This window comes from Eumetopias jubatus, unplaced genomic scaffold, assembly GCF_037043125.1.
Source record: "Eumetopias jubatus isolate StellerSeaLion01/CBP00866 unplaced genomic scaffold, mEumJub1_p1.0 scaffold_15, whole genome shotgun sequence".
NCBI classification, from domain to species: domain Eukaryota; kingdom Metazoa; phylum Chordata; class Mammalia; order Carnivora; family Otariidae; genus Eumetopias; species Eumetopias jubatus.
The window spans coordinates 83,351,096-83,371,979 of NW_028274821.1; the positions used below are offsets into that span (position 1 = coordinate 83,351,096).

At 41.0% G+C, this 20,884-nt stretch overlaps 1 protein-coding gene across 13 annotated transcripts in view; it reads left to right on the forward strand.

Annotated features, from left to right (window-relative positions):
• RABGAP1 (RAB GTPase activating protein 1) overlaps window positions 1-20,884 on the forward strand; it is a 178,634-nt gene that overhangs the window by 120,200 nt on the left and 37,550 nt on the right. For all 13 annotated transcript variants that reach the window (XM_088019038.1, XM_088019044.1, XM_088019045.1 and 10 more), the window contains 7 exons: window positions 2,233-2,307; window positions 5,852-5,977; window positions 6,564-6,707; window positions 8,462-8,503; window positions 8,744-8,872; window positions 20,239-20,331; window positions 20,763-20,873. In XM_088019038.1, the coding sequence (XP_087875164.1) occupies window positions 2,233-2,307; window positions 5,852-5,977; window positions 6,564-6,707; window positions 8,462-8,503; window positions 8,744-8,872; window positions 20,239-20,331; window positions 20,763-20,873 (720 nt within the window). The remainder of the gene's footprint in view (window positions 1-2,232; window positions 2,308-5,851; window positions 5,978-6,563; window positions 6,708-8,461; window positions 8,504-8,743; window positions 8,873-20,238; window positions 20,332-20,762; window positions 20,874-20,884) is intronic.

The window sequence follows — 20,884 nt, forward strand, 5'->3', positions numbered from 1 at the left end:
TTCCCCATATTTCATTACAGCTCCCATGAATTTTATATCCTAAACATGTCTCAAATGTGTCATATTCTTTCACATCTGTATGTATTCCTTCAAGCTTTTCCATGAGCCTGAAAAATAAGCTCCCCTCAGTTTTCTACCTGTAGAAATTCAGTACATTTCATCGTGGTACATAATTAAGTCCTGTGCTGAGCAATTTACAGTGAGAGAGCTGAGAATGATACGTCGTCTGTCATATAAATACTCTGATTATTTGCATCTTACAGATAAGAAATATAAGTAATGGGCCTAAGATCCAGAGAGAGACATTAGCAGTTGTGGGATATCAGCCCAGCTCTGACTAACTCTGAAAGCTCTGTTCCTTCTTGACCAATCAACTATTAATTGATAACTTCACAGACATTGTCAAACTGCTTTCCACAGAGCTCTACTGGCATATATTACTACTGTTTTTAACACAGTTTTTTCTTAAGATTTTATTTATTTGAAAGGGAGAGAGCAAAAGCAGGGGGAGCATCAGAGGGAGAGGGAGAAGCAGGCTCCCCGCTGAGCAGGGAGCCCATGTGGGGCTCGATCCCAGGAGCCCATGTGGGGCTCGATCCCAGGACCCCAGGACCAGGACTGGAGCCGAAGGCAGACGCTTAACTGACTGAGCCACCTAGGCGCCCCTGTTTATAACAGTCTTAAGAACATTATTAACACTTCTTAGTGTTTACTAATTTGACAGGTGCAGAGTGATGCCTTATTGTATTATATAAACAGATTGTTTCAAAAACCCTCTGCACATCTTGTCTTTGGAAAAGTATATGTGTTTTCTTTGTGCCCTCTCATTAGATAAGCTTCGATGAAATGGGGGATTTAATGAGATTATGTTAAATTCTACCCTCATTTTTGAAAGCATGATTATTTTATGTGTGTGTGTGTGTGTGTGTGTGTATTAAAAGCTATAGTGTTTCGCCAAATGTTGATGATAAAATCCATGTATATGTTAACTTAATTGTCATCTAAAAAGCATTGGCATCACATTTTGCTAAATGATCTTTATTCTGAACATACTCATTCTAAATTGCTTTCTTGGGATGCAGAGGAAGCATGGCACAAAAAATAAGTGGAGAATAAAGGGAATTTCATCAGAAATAAACTTGTTAAACAGGGAATAACATCTTGAACCTGTAGGAATTTCCCTTTCCACCACAACTTACATGAGAACTGGAAATACTAATCATAAAAACAAGACTGGAAAACAACTAAAGAACCAAAAAGAGTAAACCACAAGGAATGTTAGATGTCAGTATTCTGTTAAAGATAATGTTCAGAAGAGATGGGCAATAATCATCTGCTGCCAAGAAAAATACAAAATAAGAATTCCAAAGGAACCCACAAATGGTTTCAGAGTAATCCCTCTTATCAGAAAAGTTATTACTGGCATTGTGGAAAAAATTGTATTTTGGTGTCTTTGCCAAAAGATATTTTCCCAGAAAGAAAAATGAGTAACGTTAACAGTGTTTAGTGAGAGCCTGCTGTGTGACTGGCTAGATTGAAGGTGTGAGTTGCTGGCTAGGTTGGATAGGGCATCACCCAAGCCCCTAAGAAGCTCACAGTCCAGTAGAGAGGATGGACATTTAAAATGCAGTGTGGTGAGTGCTGTAATAACTATACTTGTGTAGCAAGTGCGTCAGAGTACAGAGAAGAGAGGGCACCCTGGGGGAATGGAGTGTTTGGAACCTGAAGGAAGAGCACATTTTTCAGACGGAACAGGAGAAAGCAAGGGCCAAGACAGAGTCATGGCAACCTTTTTTTAGTGCTGAAGTGGTTTTTGCTTAACTTTTTCTACTCCTGCGAAGTGGTGTGGCGACAGCTGTGTTTATTGTAGAGAAAAAATTGAAGAGGGGCGCCTGGGTGGCTCAGTCAGTTAAGCATCTGCCTTCAGCTCAGGTCATGATCCCAGGGTCCTGGGATGGAGCCCTGCATTAGGCTCCCTGCTTAGTGGGGAGCCTGCTTCTCCCTCTCCCTCCCCTACTTGTGCTCTCTCTCTCTCAAATTAAAAAAAAAAAAATCTTTTTTAAAAATTAAAAAAAAAAAATCAGAAATATTTGCATCATTCACTGACCATCAAAATGCCATAGTGGAGTATGGGTGTCTTCCAGGTTCCTATGTTCAAGGTCCTATAGGCAGGTATGGCCCATGAGTGACTATATTTATTTATTTATACCTCCTGTGTTTTTCTTTTTTCAGGCATATTCTGTGTATGATGAAGAGATTGGCTATTGCCAGGGCCAGTCATTTCTCGCTGCTGTTCTGCTTCTCCATGTGAGTATTAGGTCTCTGTTTTGACTTACACATGACCTGCCTCAGCTTATACTAGCCTTAGACTTGAGCATGGTTTTATATGGCCTTTGGCCAGACTCTAGTGCATGAGTTTTACTCCTGTATCTGGAAACCTTTTCCGTAATTTGACATTCTCATGGAAGAGAAACACGGTAAGAATAAATGACAGTGTTGAACACTAGTACAGGAGTGGAGTTCATTTTTATTGCTAGAATGATTGGATAGTCTTGGCTGATTGAACCCTTAGGGACATTTTATATTCTATAAAGTAGCCACTGTCATTAGTATTTGTTTGGGGATCTGTGTATTAGTGGTGGGAAGGAAGCAGAGAAGCTGGCTTTCTTTTAGTGCCATTTTATTCATTTATTTATTCAGCAAAGACCTTTACCCTCTGACTTACTGATATTCTTTTAAATCCACAGCTGAACTGAAAAATCATTAAGGTGGAATACCCATAAACTCTTCTTCTATTTTACCAATTAATATTTTACCACACTTTCTCTGTCTGCATCTCTTTTCCTCTTTTTTTACACAAATTTTATTTTTTACTAAAAAACATTTTTTGAAATTATTTTTGGAAAATCAGTAGCAAATATCAGGGTACTTTACTCCTATATACTTGAGCATGTATCTCCTAAGGACATAACCATAATACTGCGGTCACATCCAAGAAATTCCACACTGATTCAGTAATGTCTTACACAGAGTCCGCATTTGATTTTCCCCAATTGTTTACACAATAAAGTCCTTTATAGCTTTTTTTTCCCCCCTAACCAAGATGAGTGAAGATTCAAACAATGCATTTAGTGTCATTTTTCTTTACTTTTTTAATCTAAACTACTCCCCTCCCCTGCTTTTCTTGTGCTTTATGCCATTGACAGTCTTGGAAAATTCAAGCAAATTGTCTTGTAAAGTATTCCACATTCTTGATTTGTCTTATCATTTCCTCATGATTAAAATTAAAATGCTGGGTGAAAACACCACAAAGGTGATTTAGCAGAGAGTTTGTGGGCACCTCCATCTTTGGCACAGTAGATGCGAGAGATCAGGAGTGAATAAAGTAGACATGGTCCCAATCTTCGTGGATACAGAGCTAGTGAAGCTGACTAGCTATAAGCAGAAAGTCACAGAAGTATGTCTTTATTACCTCAGTGGCGACATGAAGGTATAGTAAAAAGTTTGATGCAAGATTATAACAAAGGAGCCTTATTTATATCACAGGCTTCTCTGGGGAGGTAACCTTTAAGGTGAATGCTGAAAAATAAGAGGTATCCATTTTCTTTTGTACTTATCTGTATCATTTAACTTTTTTAAGCTAACATTATTATGAAAATAAGAAAACTATTTTAAAAGAAAGAGTGGAGAGTAGAGCACTCCCACCAGAGAGAATAGTACAACCTTATAGAAGCACTGAAATGGGCAAGACTTGGCCTATGAAAGGAACTGGAAGCTGGGCAATGTGACTGGAGCATTACCTGTGATGGGGGATGGGAAGGGAGCTGGAGAGGCCAGCTCAAGGAGTTCGGATTTTGTTTCCCTAAACAAGGGGAAGCTTTTGAAGAGTTTTAAGCCGTTTTGTGTAGGTTGTAATACAAGTAAAACCAAAACCACTTTGTATCTTCTTTCTGTGAGAACCTAGCTTATTGATATTAGTAACCATGTAAAAATATGATAAAGCTATGACATTAATAAAAGGGTCAAGTTTTTTCCCCAGCTTTATTGAGATATAATTGACAAATAAAAATGTGTGTGTGTGTTTGTGTGTATGGTGTATAATTTGATGAGTTGATATGCTATACATTGTGAAATGATCCACAGTCAAGCTAATTAACATCCATCAAAAGGTCAAGTTTTAAAATTTTGTTTTAATAAGACTTTATATCTCAGAGTCTCTCAAGCTTGTGTGGTTTGTCTTTGTTCTCAACTTCAGTCCAAGAACATTTGTCCCCATTTAAGTATCACATCCCCTTTAAAATGGGTTTCCCAGGACGCCTGGGTGGCTCAGTCGGTTAAGCGGTTGCCTTCAGCTCAGGTCATGATCCCAGGGTCCTGGGATCGAATCCCACATCTGGCTCCCTGCTTGGCAGGAGCCTGCTTCTCCTTCTGCCCCTGCCTGCCGCTCCCCCTGCTTGTGCACTCTCTCTTGCTCTCTCTCTCTGTCAAATAAATAAATAAAATCTTTGGAAAAAAAATAAATAAAATAGGTTTCCCAGATAAATCCAGTGTCTTGGTTTGAACTCTGCGCTGCTTGCCGTTGTGTTAAGATAAATGCTTGTTTCAGAGGAAAAGCAGTTGTGCTACCTGACATCAGAAATGCTTCTCAGGGGCAGACCAAGTGTCCCACAGCATGTGGAAGAAATTATGAAATTGCCTTCCATGATAGAGACCTCTGAGATCTGGTCCTTTACTCCAAATGCCCTTACTTGTCCAATAATAATTTGCTGTGCTTTTCTCCTTTATTACTTAATCTGATTTGTTCTTTAGCTCTGCTTTATTCTCAGTGATATCTATGTTCAGCCCACCTCATCCCCTGTTCCACAGAAGCCCGCCCACCTTCTTGACATTTTGAAGGTTTGCTACAGTCATACCAAGCCTTAAATAACATTTCCAGTACTTTTTTCTATTTTGAAAACTAGACATTTTGCCAGGTTCTCAGGGAAATATTTTTTCCACAAAGCTGTGAAAGATGTAGGTATTATTATAAATGGGTAACATCTGTAAATAGAAATGAAGTGAGGGTTTTGTAGTATTTTAAGTATTACCATAAACATTACAAAGTACTTTGAACATTACTGTTAAACCTTAGAATATTTAAGGTTCTGCTGTAACTGGCCGTGTTTGTAACAACGAGGAAGAAGAAAATAGCTAAGGAGGTAAAATGATTTAATAAAGGTGTCATGGGGCGCCTGGGTGGCTCAGTTGGTTAAGCGACTGCCTTCGGCTCAGGTCATGATCCTGGAATCCCGGGATCGAGTCCCCACATCGGGCTTCCTGCTCAGCGGGGAGTCTGCTTCTCCCTCTGACCCTCTTCCCTCTCGTGCTTTCTATCTCTCATTCTCTCTCTCTCAAATAAATAAATAAAATCTTAAAAAAAAAAATAAAGGTGTCATGATTTGAGAAAGATGAAACCTATACTTATGTATCAGCCTATTGCTTCTCAGTTCAGATATGGTCCTACAAAGCCTATTCTTGGCTCCCTCAGGCAGACTGAGGCTTTCTTGTTCTTGTATCCCCACTGATCTTTCTACCTAATTCATAGGTAGTTGTGAATATGAATTCTACCTAATTCATACTTACTGTGTACTGATTGATTGTATGGGAAGCTTCTCGAGGATAGCAACAGTATTGACAAAGAATAGGCATCATTAATATCCCTTGGTTGAGTGAACAAATGTCGTAAAACACAACTACCTGAGTTACTACATATCACTGAAATTTCCTAGTTTTTAGATAGGAGTGGAAGGATGAATTTAACATAGAAAACTTGTATGTTTTGTGATCCCCACCCCTTTCTCTATCTTTACAGATGCCTGAAGAACAGGCATTCAGTGTTCTAGTCAAGATCATGTTTGACTATGGTCTCAGGGAACTTTTCAAGCAAAACTTTGAAGATTTACATTGCAAATTTTACCAGTTGGAGCGCCTCATGCAGGTAAAAAGAGAAACCAGCTTGCATTTGCCACTAAGAGTGCAGGACTTGGGAGAACCAGGTTGATGAACTGGTGCTAAGGAGCAGTGGTGATTGCTTTAGCCATCCAGGGTTAAGGACTGGTTTGATGTTTTTCATTTCTCACTATGTGATGACGATGCCAAGATTAATAAGGTGTGAACCTGATGGGTGTGAGCTAGGTTTTCACCCAAAAGATCAGATGACTTTGTAGGGGCCTTTAACACAGCAAACTAAGTCAAGAAATATCTGCCAAGGCTCTGAAGCTAACTGGTTAGGAATATCATAATAAAAGTGAAACAAACTTTTCCAAACATTTCATAACTTGGAAAGAAAAACTATCATTCCAAATATTTGTCACCATCTTGGGGATTCCTCTTCTGAGCTAGTTTGTGGGCTGGAAAGGGGAGCCAAGTGTCAGATAATAAGTGTTGTTCTGAGCACATTGGAGATTTGTAGGAAAGCACAAATATGTGACTTTTTTGGCCTATTCCTGGCAGATTTATGAGCCTTCCAAGTGGGGGTTGAACATCTGCGTATGTGCCCAAAACTAATTAGTTTGCTATTTCAGGAATACATCCCTGACCTGTACAACCACTTCCTGGATATAAGCCTTGAAGCGCACATGTATGCCTCCCAGTGGTTTCTTACACTTTTCACTGCAAAATTCCCTCTCTACATGGTCTTCCATATCATTGACCTGCTTTTATGTGAGGTATGTATCAGAGGCCACAGCACTTTGGCTTTTGGCTTTTGTTTTCATTATCTTCCTGTGTCAGCTCCATTAAAATAGAATTTCTTCTTAGTTAATTTTATTTTTGTGCTCAAAAATCCAGATTTAAGTAACTCTTCCTTGGGCTAAAACTAACAATCAAGTTTTGTTAAAGGTGTTCTCTGCTAAAAAAACAATCAAACAAACTACTATTTACACATTTGTATTACTGTTAGGTCTGGCTGCATTTATTGAAGAAACCCAAAATAATGACTAAATAAAGTAGAGGTTCATTTCTCTCTCATGTGAAAGAAGCCAGAACGTTGGCAGTTACCTGCCTTCCCTAGAGGGCCAGGGGACAGGGGAGGATGTGTCCCCTCTTTAAAAGAGACTTCCTGGAGGTTCTACCCAAATTTTCACTTATCTCTTATTGGCCTGACCACATCTAGCCACAAAGGAGAGTTTTTTAAAAGCTGGGTGGGAATTTGCTAACAATTGGAGGGTCTGTTACTAAAACAAAAATAAGATATCAGAATACATAACAGTCTTTGCCGCGGCATAGTTTTGGGGTGTATGTGTTTAAGAAAAAAATAATTTCAAAAATAATACGTATTTATTATAGAAACCGGAAAACACAAGCAAAAGGATTTCAAAATACTTTAATCTCACTCTCTAGAGAGTAACTCTTAACATTTTGGTGTATATTCTTTCAGCCTTTTATTGTGTTTATTTACGTACATGTGTTAACTTCTATACAGAATAACTCTTTTCATATGGAATATTATGTAATGATGTAATTATGGCTCTGTAAGTATGCATTTTAAAATGATTCTGCCTATGCTGTTCGATAACCTCTTTTCATTTCATATATTTGAACACTTATAGACACACATCTATACCATCCTTCTTCATGTTTAATTATGCCATTTTCAAGGCGTACAAAAATCCGTTAAAGCATTTGTACCTTCTACCCAGCTTAAAACACTGTCAGAAACACTGATACCAAATACACTATTATTCTTACCTGCTGCCAAGTATCTCATTCTTTGGGGATATCATAGTTTATGTAACCAATTCCTAGTCTCAGACCTTTAAGTTTTATAGTTTCTCAGCATTATAAACAACCATTTGTTTTAAGTAGTTACCACCGGCCTGGTCATGCTAAGTAACTTAAATGAACTTTTCAACTAATTAGCTCAGAAAACCCTTGGGGGAGAGTATTAGTTATAGAAACCAGTGTCCAGGAACTTAAAGAATTTAGCAGGTCTTCATGCCTCCCCTTATCTTTCCTTTGCCCCTAGCACTCTCAGAATGGTTAGCTGAAGAAAGGCAGATTTGAGGGAGCCCTGAGCAGGTTCTGTTCTGGGATAGAGGGTTCACAGACAGAGTGACTGCTGCTATATTTGGAGTGGGGTAGCACAAGATAAAGGAAAAGGCCACCTGCGGTTATTTCCTGAAAGATCACAATTTTATGGGTCAGATGCTTTGGTTGGGAAGCATAGAATACTTTGGAAAAGTGTTCTTTCTTGTTGATTGTGAGACTAGGGCTAAAAAAGTCCGGAAGAATGGGAGACTGGGTCTATTTTAAGCTGTTTTTCAGTAGCAGATCTGTAATTATTATTTTCCAAGATATTTTCAAGATATTCCATTTCTTAGTTTTTATACTTTCTTTAAAATTGTGGGGCATTCTGGGGACAGACAGCTGACTAGTCCAGATACAATCACTGAAAATCTTCTTTTTGTGTTTTCTCTTTTAGGGAATAAGTGTGATTTTTAATGTCGCCCTTGGATTATTAAAGGTACACATTTATTTGTAAATTGAGTGACATCCCCAGTCCAGCACTCGAAGTATGTTGGTCTTGATCTCCTTCTAAGCAGCCACCGTGCGGTAGTCGTGGCCTTGACAGTGACTCAGGCACTGGCTAAGAAGCATCTTCTGGGGATTGTAAAGGTGCTGGTGTTTTAAAATGCTTCTTGGAAGCATCTTCATAGCAAAGAACTTTTCCTATACATGGTTGTGTTTTCTTTCTTTCTTCAAGACTTCTAAGGATGACTTGCTGTTGACAGACTTTGAAGGTGCCTTGAAGTTCTTCAGGGTTCAGCTTCCTAAGAGATACCGCTCAGAAGAAAATGCAAAAAAACTAATGGAATTAGCTTGCAGCATGAAGGTAAAATAATATTTGCATTAATTTAGATTCTTTTGTTTAGTTCATGTCTCATCATTCCTGATCAAACTATGAACATTTGCAATACATTAATAATAATGATGTTTGTATTGTATAATATTTTTCCAGATATTTTCTTACATATTATATGCCCTATGCATTAAATCTCATTGTTCAAATCCCAGCCTTTGGACTCTAGGGAAGGTATTCTTCTCATTTTGAAGACCCAGGAAAAAAAAAGAGGCTGTAGCTCCTAGCGTCATACAGCTAAGCAGTGGCAGGACTCAGGTTTCACGATTTCCACTATGTTGTTTAATTTTCCATACTTGTGGTTTTGGTCAGAAATTCCGTCAAATGAAACTAATAATTAATGAAGGAAACTCATTTTTATCACTTTCAATGGTATTTATGACTTGTATAATTTTTTAAGGTAAAAAAAAGGTAGCATCTCCTTGTATTCACTTTGTAATGTGAGTGGGAGAAACTTCGGTATCTGCTAACCAGAGCATGGACTTGGAATCAGAGAGATCTGAATTCAGAATTACTTTACCCATTTAAGGCACAGTTTCCTCATATGTAAAATAATAGTGGACCTCCGGTTCTGGTTATATGTCAGACTAAGCTAACTCAGGCTGCCCTTCTTTAAACACTTGGAGGTAGCAAATATCTGGATGAACTTGAAAGAAAAAAGAGAAATCCCAGGTACCTAAATCACAGTAGCTCAAAGCTAGTGTGTATGAAGTGGTAAAACAACATCCCAGGGGAATATGGTAGGAACTATAGGTGTAGGTATGAGAGTTTTAATGCTCACGAAGCCATATAATATGAAAATGGGCCCTCAGGAGGTAGCTGAACCTGGTATCTCTGCATAAAGTTAGGACCTTGGAATGCCTGCCCTCTTTGTGAAAGGGGGAAGGAAGTACTAAAACTACCTACCTATTAAGCTTGAGAAACAATAGAAATCCTAATGTAAATTGAACCAAGGATTTGAAAAAGAAATAGAGCCTCTAGTTAGTGAAATAATTATTAAAGTTATTGTTCAGCTTAAAATGTTACATACTTCACAAGTACTCTGGATAAGATTTAATGATATTTTCCCATGTGCCAGGTACTGTGGTTAAGTGCTGTCATGTGTGAGAATTAACTACACTGTGTACAGTGCTTACTATAATGCCTGGTAATTAGTAAGCATTCAAGAAATGATGGCTCTTACTGTGGTTATTCCCTCTCTGGTTTTTCTTTTTTCTTTCTTTTTTTTTTTAAAGATTTTATTTATTTGAGAAAGAGCACAAGCAGGGGGAGTGGGAGAGGGAGAGGCAGGCTCCCCACCAAGCGGGGAGCCCAGCGTGGAACTTGATCCCAGGACCCTGGGATCATGACCTGAGCCAAAAGCCAATGCTTAACCAACTGAGCCATGCAGGTGCCCCCTGGTTTTTCAAGCAGATATCAAATCCACACTTTTTAGAAACATTTTCAGATGGTGGGTTTGTGCACAGAGCACAGAACCAGGTGAACTCTGCGGTTCTCTGAGTCATTCTTTCCACTTCAGCCTGGTTCACACAAGAGGAGGCCTCTTAGTTGCTGATTTCTTCCCTTCCAAAATCTCCTTTTTCAGTGTCCCATTTTAAGTTCCTGGAACTTGGCCGCTCAGGCCAAAACCCTTTACTTATTCTCCATACCTCTTTCTCTCTCACACCACATCTTGGTCCTCCATCCCAGCCCTGTTTTCACAGTACACCCTGAATCTGATTGCTTTTGCCCCTTCTCACTAACACCCTAGTGTAACCATCACTGTCACTTGTCTTCTGGAGTGTTCCAGTGGACTCCATGTCTTCCCATTTCCACAGTGGTTTTCTTTCTCTTTTTTCTTTTTTTTTTTTTTTTTAAGATTTATTCACTTGAGAGAGAGCGGTGGGGAGAGGCAGAGGGAGAGAAGCAGACTCCCCACTGAGCATGGAGCCCAGTGACCGTGCTGGGCTTGATCCCAGGACCCTGAGATCATGACCTAAGCTGAAACCAAGAGTCAGATGCTCAACGGACTGTCACCCAGGTGCCCCAATGGTTTTCTTTTTTAATCCCATCTGTCCCTTACTTAAAACTCTAATGGCTTCTTATCTCAGAATGAAACTCAAGAGTTTTTGCCTAGGCCTACAAGGTGCCATGCCGTCTGACCTCTGACCATCTCTCTGATTTCACCTCCTCCTCCTTTTCCCCCTTACACCTTCCACTTCAGACAACCGGGCCTTCTTGCTGTTCTCAAACATGCTGAGCATGTTCACTCCTCAGGCCTCTTCACTGGCTGGTCTCTCCACCCATCATGTTCTTCTCGGTGTCCACGTGGTGTCACAGTCACCTCATTGAGTCTTAAGCTCAGATATCATGCCATCAGAGAGGACTTCTCTAATTACCATAGTAGCTCCCTCAACACTTTACACCCTGATCTCTTTATCCTGTCTTACTTTCCTCCTATCACTTATTGTTACTTAACATTATCTTATATGTTTATTTGATTACTGTCTGCCTGCCCCCTCCCCAAACTAAGCGTGCAGCAGAGAAAACTTGATCTCATTTATTGCCAGATCCCCAGCATAAGAACAGGACGACATATAAAAATTAGTTGAATGAGTGAATTAAATGAATATGCTGCTGAGTTTCTACCAAGTGTTGTCTTATGAAGAGTTGGAGAGTTAATGTGGCTTTGGGGAAGGCTTAAAATAGCTTCCAGCTGAAGGTTTTACCTTTTGGGTTTTCAGGAGCTTGAAACACTTTAATAATATATGGATCCTTTATTTCCATAGTCCAGGTTGGAGGTGTCTAATATCTTTTTTTTTTTATGCCTGTGCTTTCAAGGAGTTAAGGTAGACAAGGCTGCACAGCACACATATTTTGTGCTTAGATACATAATTCCTTCTGACCCTGGAGAACTCTGCATGACTGGGGTACACTTTGGATGATTCCCCCTACTTGCATATGGTTTCGGGTGAGAAAGTTAGTAATTTTTCTTAAAATTGATTCACGGTGTGAAAAGCCTGCATATTGAACAGGACATGAGAATGAAATTGTTCTGCTAAAAGGTGGGATGTAGTGTAGTTAGGGATGGTTACTTGTACTCTGGTAGGTATATTAATGCCAAAAATTATTAAGAGAAACATAGGCAGTAGTTGAGCCAATTATTGGCAAAGAACCTCAGGCACAGTGATAATTTGCTAGCCCAAAAATAAGGAAACTCATCAGCAGGCTCAGTCATGAGCCCTGCATTATGTGGACTGCATCATGTGGGAGGGCCTCCGTTGGCAGGAAAGGACAAATGATCATCTGTGGGTTTGGAGCCCCCTCTAGACATGGAAAAGGGGATTCTTGCTTTATGAATGGCTTGGAAACTAGCTTTTGAACTTTCTGGTGTAGAACTTAGAAAGGAAACATTGGCTTTGTAACTCAATGAAATCCCGTTCCATTATTTTTTAATTTCTTAAATATTGTGGCTTGGTTTTCTCAGTTGTACTTCCTGACTAGGGTGGGAATTAGGAATACTTTGCCTCACATGCCAGTTGAGGAAACAGTTACCTACTTTTGTTGCTGTTGTGTTTTAACAGTTTTGATGTTGTAATTTCCGGTATTTGTGTAGTTTTTATGGATATCTCCTTTCTTCCCTTCAGTACCCTGTGAGGTATGCAGGGCAAGTCAAGTGTGGCAGCTGAGGCTTATAGAAGTCAAGTGACTTACCCACTGGACCTCGCTGGGCAGCGATGGGGGCCCTTGTGGAACTCAGGCCTTCTGACTCCACATTCCCAAAGCCTTCCACGCCATTGTGTGGCCTCTTAACTGCCCAATTGCAGTAGGAATTAAGTCAGGTGTGGCAATATCTGAAATGGCCACCAGATGGGGATGTTGCTCAAAAAGGTCTGTATTCCCATCTCTGCCTGTGTCTTCCTTTTCTCTATAAATCTTTCTCTGTCAATCTTTATTTGCCTCTTTCTTAATTTCTCTCTCTTCAGTCCTTTTACTTCTCCCCTTCTCGCTCTTGCTCCTTACTTTTATTATGGAACTGAAATATTTTGTTTACTTTTTAAAGAGTCTTAGATCCTCTGCTCTTAATCTCAAATTTAACAGCATACATCAGAATTCATTGAGCCGTCCATTGAGTTGCTCTTCCTTTATGGGTCATTGTCTTGAGATAGAAAGATCATTTCCACTTCTGATAGAAGATCTAAAAGGAATTTCACTTTTTTTTTAAAAGATTTTCTTTTTAAGTAATCTCTACAGCCAATGTGGGGCTCAAATCCACAACCCCACGATCAAAAGTCCCATGCTCTGCCAACTGAACCAGCCAGGCGCCCCAGGAATTTCACTTTAAATAGATTGTTCCAGGAGATCATCAATGGTCCTAGGAGCTCCATAACTCTTTCATACTCATAACTGGGCTATGCATTGTGTTTAAAGGGAGAAAATGGGGAAAAAATTAATTCATAGGTCTTAAATTTTTTTGATTCAAGAAATATGAGAGCAGCTGGTTTTTTGAGATGTTTGAGAGCAAATCAGATATGTAAGGCTAGTTCAGAAGAAGTAGGAGCCATAACAGAGATGGCCGGTGGGTTTCTTAGAACAAACCTGAGTGAAAACTTGACCGTTTCACTCTGGAATCCTATCTGAGGTGAAATGGATCTTCTGAACCATTGATTGCTTCTTTGGGATGTGTTATTTTCAGACTTAAAGTGAATGTGCAAGACTTCAAACTACCTATAGAAAAAGATATTACAGAAACCAAATAGCAGTTTCTCCAAACTAATGTAATCCTAACCATTTGCTATTTGGAGAAACAGAAAACCCTGGCATTTGGGAATATTTGCCTATGGGGGATATTTTTATTCAGGAGCTAAAAGTAGTATTAGTTTGAACTTCATTCTCTGCTCAGATCATTTGTATATTAGTGTATGTTAGGATTTTAAGTTCTGTGATTGCAGTGTTGCTTCTTAATGTGTTCACAGAATCTTGCTTAGTGTCTGCACATAGTGACTCAATCCTTACAGTGATCATATGAGGTCATTTTACAGATGCGTATACTGAAGCTTAGAGAATTGAAGAAAACTCTCAAAAGGTGTAAAGTTAGGAAGTGATGGAGCTAGGGTTAGATCCCAGGAATTTCAGACTCCTAAAGTCAGTGCTTACCATCAGTGTGCCATCCTAGAAAGGAGGGATTGAATCAATGGGACAGGGGCTCCTTGTATTTTTGGTGATGTTTGTCTTGTAATGGCAGGTAAGCTCAGTCTCTGTCAGTTTAGCTCAGTTGTAGCTAAGTTTAGCTAAGTTCAGTTTTCCTTATGACTAGACCAGGCTCTAGTTTTACCTCTGTGCTTATTTTCTACCTTTTAGATTGAATTTCATGAGGAAACTTCGGAGTGAGAGCTCATTTTCTCTGCAGTGAACTGTAAATTTTGCTGCTTGTCACAAGGGTAGCAGTGCCCACTACCTTCTTATTTTATTTTAATAAGCTGGTCTCTCTTGGTTCTTATCTGTGTTTGGGTTCTCTGCTACTAATTTGCTACTTGCATTTTCGAAAAATACTCAGATGGTAGAACCAGAATGCCTAATTCTATTTAGTGATCTTTGAGGGAGTTTGAGCCTGAACTCTTTGTACAAATTAAATAAAAGGGCTCAGAAATTAAATAGGATGTTGATTTGTTTCAAGTGGTTATGAGTGCAGGCCTTGGAGTCCCACAGACCTTGGCTCTCATCCTGGCTCTGCCTCTGCTCATGACCCAAGGTAGGTTAACAAGGCAGGGTTGTAGAGAGAGAAGTCAGATGATGCCTTTAAAATAGCCGATGTTCTATTGATGACCATTATTATCATCATCATCCATGCTCATTTGGCCTACCGTGTTTGACCTCCTCTGCCCAGACATCTACTTTCCTTAAGTCCATTCACAGCAACAAACATTTGTAGATTTTCTTACGTGCCAAGAACTGTGCTCAGTGTTGAAAATACTACAGGGATGGATGAGAAACAATTATCCCAGATTTGTGTTCTTGTGCTGCTCTTGCCACCTAATGGACTGGGTCCTTGGCTTTCGACATGTCACTTTACCTATCTAGGTCTCAATTCCCCATCAATAAAATGAGGTGATCTCAGTTGTTTGGGGGATTAAATAAAATAGTAGGTGTAGAGGTATCTTGTTATCTTGAAAGTCCAATGTAACTCTCAGGTTTTTAGATCAGTAACTAAAAAGTGAAGTCCCTGCCATAAGCATTCTAGAAAAGGAAGATGGATTTGTGTCAGATTTCTTTATTTAGCAGTGAGGACTTTGGGTTCAAGATTTCCTCAGTGTACCAGACATCTTCATACCCACCCACTCACCTGCACAGTATACTTCACCCCTGCCATGTAGAGCTACTAATAACATTCAACCTCCCGCCTTTCCTGGACTACCTGTGACTCTAGCCCAGTGGGGATTCCCACTTGCAACAGGTTCTTAAGCCAGGCTTGGAAATCAGCTCCCATTTCCTATCCACAGCCTATTTCCTGCTCTCCTGTGTTAAATAGACTTATTTAAATGGCTCATTACTTGCAGCACATGTTCAGAAGGCAACTCTGTCTCTGAGTCAGGACAAGAATGTAGATGTTAATAATAACACATAATAACTACCCTTTTAATTAAAAAGACCTCATGTACTAGGCTCTCTTCTGAGCTCTTGATATGTTTTATATCATGTGATCCTCCTAACAGTAGTCCTCATAGGACTGTTGGAATTTTCTTAGACGAAGAACCTGAGGCTGAGGTAAGGCAGCTCACCCTCAGTGACGGAATGAGTCAGTGGCAGAACCAGAGCTCAGGCCTGGGTTTGTCCACCTACAAAGCCCAAGCTCTCCATGACAGACTGTCCCACTTCCCCCCAACCCATGTCAGTGGGCACTCTCACTTTATCAGATCAGGTACCAGCTCTCCTGGGGCAGGTAGCACATGTTTTAAGAGAGAGCATTATCCAATTCCTGTGACAGATAAATGACAAGTGACGGAGAAAGAGGTGGGATTAAATACATACTTCTACCAAAATATCAAACTGGCATGGTCCAAGTCTCCACCTTCTCTCTGATTCAGGGTTTCTTAACTTGGGACTATGGGTGGCCTCTGGGAGCTCATGAGTCCTCTGAAATGGTGTGCAGAATGCTTTACTCTGGTGTAGGGTTGAGGCAGAGTTGGCTTCTGTGCTCTTTTTGTTTTTCTTTTAAGATTTTATTTATTTGAGACAGTGCAAGAGTGTGCAGGTGCACAAGGCAGGGGGAGGAGCAGAGGCAGAGGGAGAAGCAGACTCCCCACTGAAGCAGGAAGCCCGACACGGGGCTCGATCCCAGGACCCTGGGATCAGGACCTGAGCCGAAGACAGACGCTCAACTGACTGAGCCACCCAGGCGCCCTGGCTTCTGTGCTCTTTTACAGGGACAGTGCTTTTATGGGAACCACGGCTTTTAGGAGACTTTCAAAATAGTACTCTAACAGTGTTAAGAAACAATGTACTAATTGCAGTGGGACATAAAATTGGTTTTACCTAAATTACAAACATAGTCTCATCCCAGGAAATTATATTAGAGTTTTTTTCCCCTGAAAGTACATTTAAGCAGAACAAATTTCAAAACTAAGCTGCTTTGAGGGCAGTAATACCTGTGTGTGTGAAGCTGTGGCTTTACCAGCTTTCTTATAGGAGTCCACTAATAGTGGGTATGCTTCAGAACTCTGGGGCTGAGTCCATAGCCGCCCTGCTTCCTGAATTCAATTAAAATGTTATTGGGATAAGTAAGAGATCAAATGAACCTTAGACTTTTAAGAGTGGGGACTTTGTCTATTCATTGAGCGTTTTCATGCTTGCGGTCTACGAGGCATTAGGAATTTTATAGTAAATAAAAGTCCCTACCTTTATGGAGCTTGCATATTGTGTTCTATATACATCTTTGTATCACTAATGCCTCACAAGGAACACTGCTCAACTGTTGGATAAATGTCCTGCTGCATCCTTATTAGGTTAAAAGGAAGGCCACTGGCTTTGATTTGTTCAGCATCTGATTATTGAGTCCCAGTTATGTTCCAGGCATTGAGCTAGGTACTGGAGATATGTGGTAAGCAAAACAAGATGTGGCCTGTTTCCCAGTGGGAAGACAGACAATCAAGTAAGCACATAAAGAAATAATTGTGAACTTGGACAGGTGCCCTGAAGGAATTGACTTGATGTTATGAGAATATATAATGAAGACCTGGCCTGATAGAGGGAAGAAGTTGCCAGGGAAGGGTACACTAAACTGACGTTAGAGCTCAGATCTGTAAGGTGAATAGGAGTGAAGCAAGTGTGGGGTTGTCCAGGCAGGGGACCAGGCTTGCACTGTATGTTCACTGTGGTTGCCATTTCTGTTCAGAAGATAGGTTGATGCAGAGAAGAGGGGGTCCTTTCTCATTAATTTAACAAGCATTTGTGGGCACTCTCTTTGTGCATGGGCAGGGGCCGATGATGAATGAGAGTTCTGACCTGGGGAAGGCACTGATAATGGGACAGACAGGCTGAGAGGTGCTGGTTTCTCCGGGGTGCAGCCTAATAAGGAGGCTGGAATTGTGGCTTCTGCAGCTGGTACCTGTTGGTTCCCTATTTGGGTATCAGGCATCTGCCTTTTCATGGGGTCCATTCCTCAGAGGAAGCCTGGACTAGTTGGCTCTGGTATACAGCCGCCCATGCTCCAAAAGTGAGGATCAGGTGTGAACCCATTATAAGCTGTGTTGGTTTTATTTATCTGTTGTCTGTGGTGGGGGTGGGGTGAGGGGTAAGGGGTAAGGGGGTAAAGAGAGGGGGAGACCAGGAACAAATGAGGAGGAGAAATGGGAAAGCAAGCCAGAGCTGGTGAAGTCAGAACTCTGGACCAGTGAGGAAGGTGGTGGAGGTCTGTTTGTATTAGTCCTAAGGGGTGACCCCTGAGGACTGACTCAGAAGCACAGGTGGGGACCTGTGCTATTGAGAGAAGTGAGCAAGAAGAGCTCTGTCTTAGAGAAGTCTAGAATAATTATGAGAATTATTTTTAAACAAGCATTTATTTTGTTTCTTCTTTAAAAGATTTTTTTAATTGAGAGAGAGAAAACAAGCAAAAGAGAGAACATGAGCAGGGGGAGGGGCAGAGGGAGAGGGAGAAGCAGACTCCCTACTGAGCAACTGAAGGCAGCCGCTTTAACCAACTGAGCCACCCAGGCGCCCCTATTTTGTTCAATTAATTATAAAAATAAATCGTACTCAAGGGAGAAAATTTGGAAAATGTGGGAAGTACATGAAGAAGTGCCTGTATCTCATCATGAAAATGTCAGAACCAAAATGAGATAGCATGCGTAAAGGGTCTGGCATCTCTCAGGTATAATAATGTGTATAATAATGCTGTTAAAATGCTGAGGCAGAGTCAACCCTTTGGCTCGGAGAATAAGGCATTTATCTTAAGGGATAAGGAAATGTAGAAGAAATTATTTTGTAATGAGCTTTTTGTAGTGTATGTTTATGGGGAAAAAAATGTTAGCTCTTCCTTACTCCAGCATGAGAATGAGAAGTTAAAGAATCTTGCAGACTTATGAGAATGTTTTGTAGGATTTGGTGTCAACTCTTTTTTTTTTTTTTTAAATCAGGCACTAGGGGGGCCTCCTAACCACTGTGCTCCCTTGTCAGTTATCCAGACTGGGCGCAGAGAACGCTGGGGGGGAGTGTTTGCTGCCCACAGGCCTCATTTATTGTCTGTTCCTCTACTATTGATCTGTTAGGATTGTTTATAAATTTACTGATCACACCACTGTTTTACTTAGGTGCTTTCTTTGTGAATCACTTATGTACACAAACATTTACCCCAGCATTGTCCTTCAACTGCAGAAGATCTGGCTTTAGGGATGTCACTGTCCAGCTTGTGGCCTCACCCCAAGTGTTTATGGGCATCTCTCTAAAGACGGCAGCCAGGGCATAGGGTTATGTTCCTGGCTGCCTGCCCACAGGCAGTAGTCAGACTCCAGGAATAAGCTCTGATTGAGGCAGACCTGTAAACATCTGACAAGGGCAGTGTCCAGAGAGTCAGTGGGAAGAAACAGGCAGCTCCAGTGAGATGGAAAGGGAATCCTGGAACAAGAGACTGGAGATGCTGCACACTTGGGGCTGGCTGTCCCATCCCCTTTCGAGGTCTCCATTTCTTGGCCTATAAAATAAGGAAGTCAGACTGGCACAGCTCTGAGATTCCTAATTACCCAGAGCTGGGGGGCTGGAAGTCAGATTTGTGAGCCAGCTGTGCCCTGCTGATTATGTTAAAGTCTTGGGAGGGAATGAGTGTTGGCTTTATAATCGGTCGTTATGTTGCACATACTGATTTTAGCACTTCTCTATTTCTTATATTTCAAAGTATTTAAAAGTGTAATTTAAAAAATACCAAAGGGAATGGGTTAGTGGTTTAGAGGAAGGAATCAAAAGAGTAAGAGTTGCATCTTGAAGGGATGCCTTTGGTTATGTTTAGATGGAAGGAAAAAAGAGGCTAGCCTGCAGGCGCGGCATTTCGGCATTTCGGTAGAAGGAGAGACGAGAGAATAAAGGGAGATGATTTCCTGGAGGGGAGAAGAGTCCTTTGGTCATGTTAATGAAAGGCAGGAATTTTGAAGTCTAGCTGGGGAGAGTTCGGACCCACTGGATGGAGTGAAAAAGAAACTTGTAGTGACTTTCAAGAGAGTACTTTCTGTAGAGTAGTCGGAGCAGAAGCTTGATTTAGAGAGGTTAAAGAGGCCATGAAGCACCGGAAGTGAAATGGATACACCTGTGGTTTGCCATGGCTGACAAGAAGCAGCTTGAGAGCAAGAGGACAGTAGTTGGATGGGGCAGAAGAGCAGCTAAGTAGAACGGTCAGTAGAATGGTGTTTTTAAGGGCAGAGAGAATTGTGTCTATTTGATAGCACAGAAGGAGCTAGTAGAGAGGGAAAGTGGTCAGTGTAGGGTAGTGTGGTGAGTACAGCTTGGACTTTGCATGGAGTTTAGCTGCCTGGGCTCCACTCCCAGGTCTGCCGGTCCGTAACTGAGTGAGCTTGGTCAAATTACATAACCTCCTTAAGCCTCCAGTAAGTTGCCTATAAAATGAGGATGATAATACCATATCTTGTCGAGGTATCCTGAGGTCACAGACTGAAAGCATCTTGCAGCAGCGCTGGTGTGTGCAAAATAAAATGGTGGAGGAAGCGGGGGAATGATTAGAGACAGCAGGACTCAGAGCTCAGGCTGGAGGGGCTCCATCACGTCCATGGTGGCTGAAGATGCCCAGGCCAGCACAGGCCCCAAGACGGCTACCACTTGCTGATGCTTTTTAATTTGTGCTGTGATTTGTCCTACAGATTAGTCAGAAGAAGTTGAAAAAATATGAGAAAGAGTATCACACCATGAGGGAACAGCAGGCCCAACAAGAAGACCCTATCGAGCGATTTGAGGTTCGTTTGCTTATGGCCTGGGTCGATGGGAAGCGCTTTCATTTCCTATAATCATGCCTGTAACTGGCTTTGCTGAGTTCTTTTAAATTTAAATTCAGATCCACTGTTTCTAGGTTCAAGTTTCAGTTTGAATTTGCAAAGAGAACATAAGATCTGTTGTGCTTTAAACCAGCTGCCTAGATTGTCACACTTCAGTGGCCTTTTGTCACGGTTAATCAGAAGTAGCTGCTTGACAAGGTCACTGGGACCAGTTAAGTATTTCTCATCAGAGATAGAAAAGAAGAAATTGTTGCTTGCTCGCATTTTAGGACCAGCCACTCCTCCCATGATTTCCATAGGACTCAGAAATGAGTTTTGAGGGTTAACCCTGAGAAATTGTCATCGCCATCTGATTTTTTCATGTCTGTAACTGGTTTCTTTCTACCCTTCAGCGGGAGAACCGGCGTCTACAAGAAGCCAACATGAGGTTGGAACAGGAAAATGATGACTTAGCCCATGAGCTGGTGACCAGCAAGATTGCGCTGCGGAAGGACCTGGATAACGTGAGTCTGAC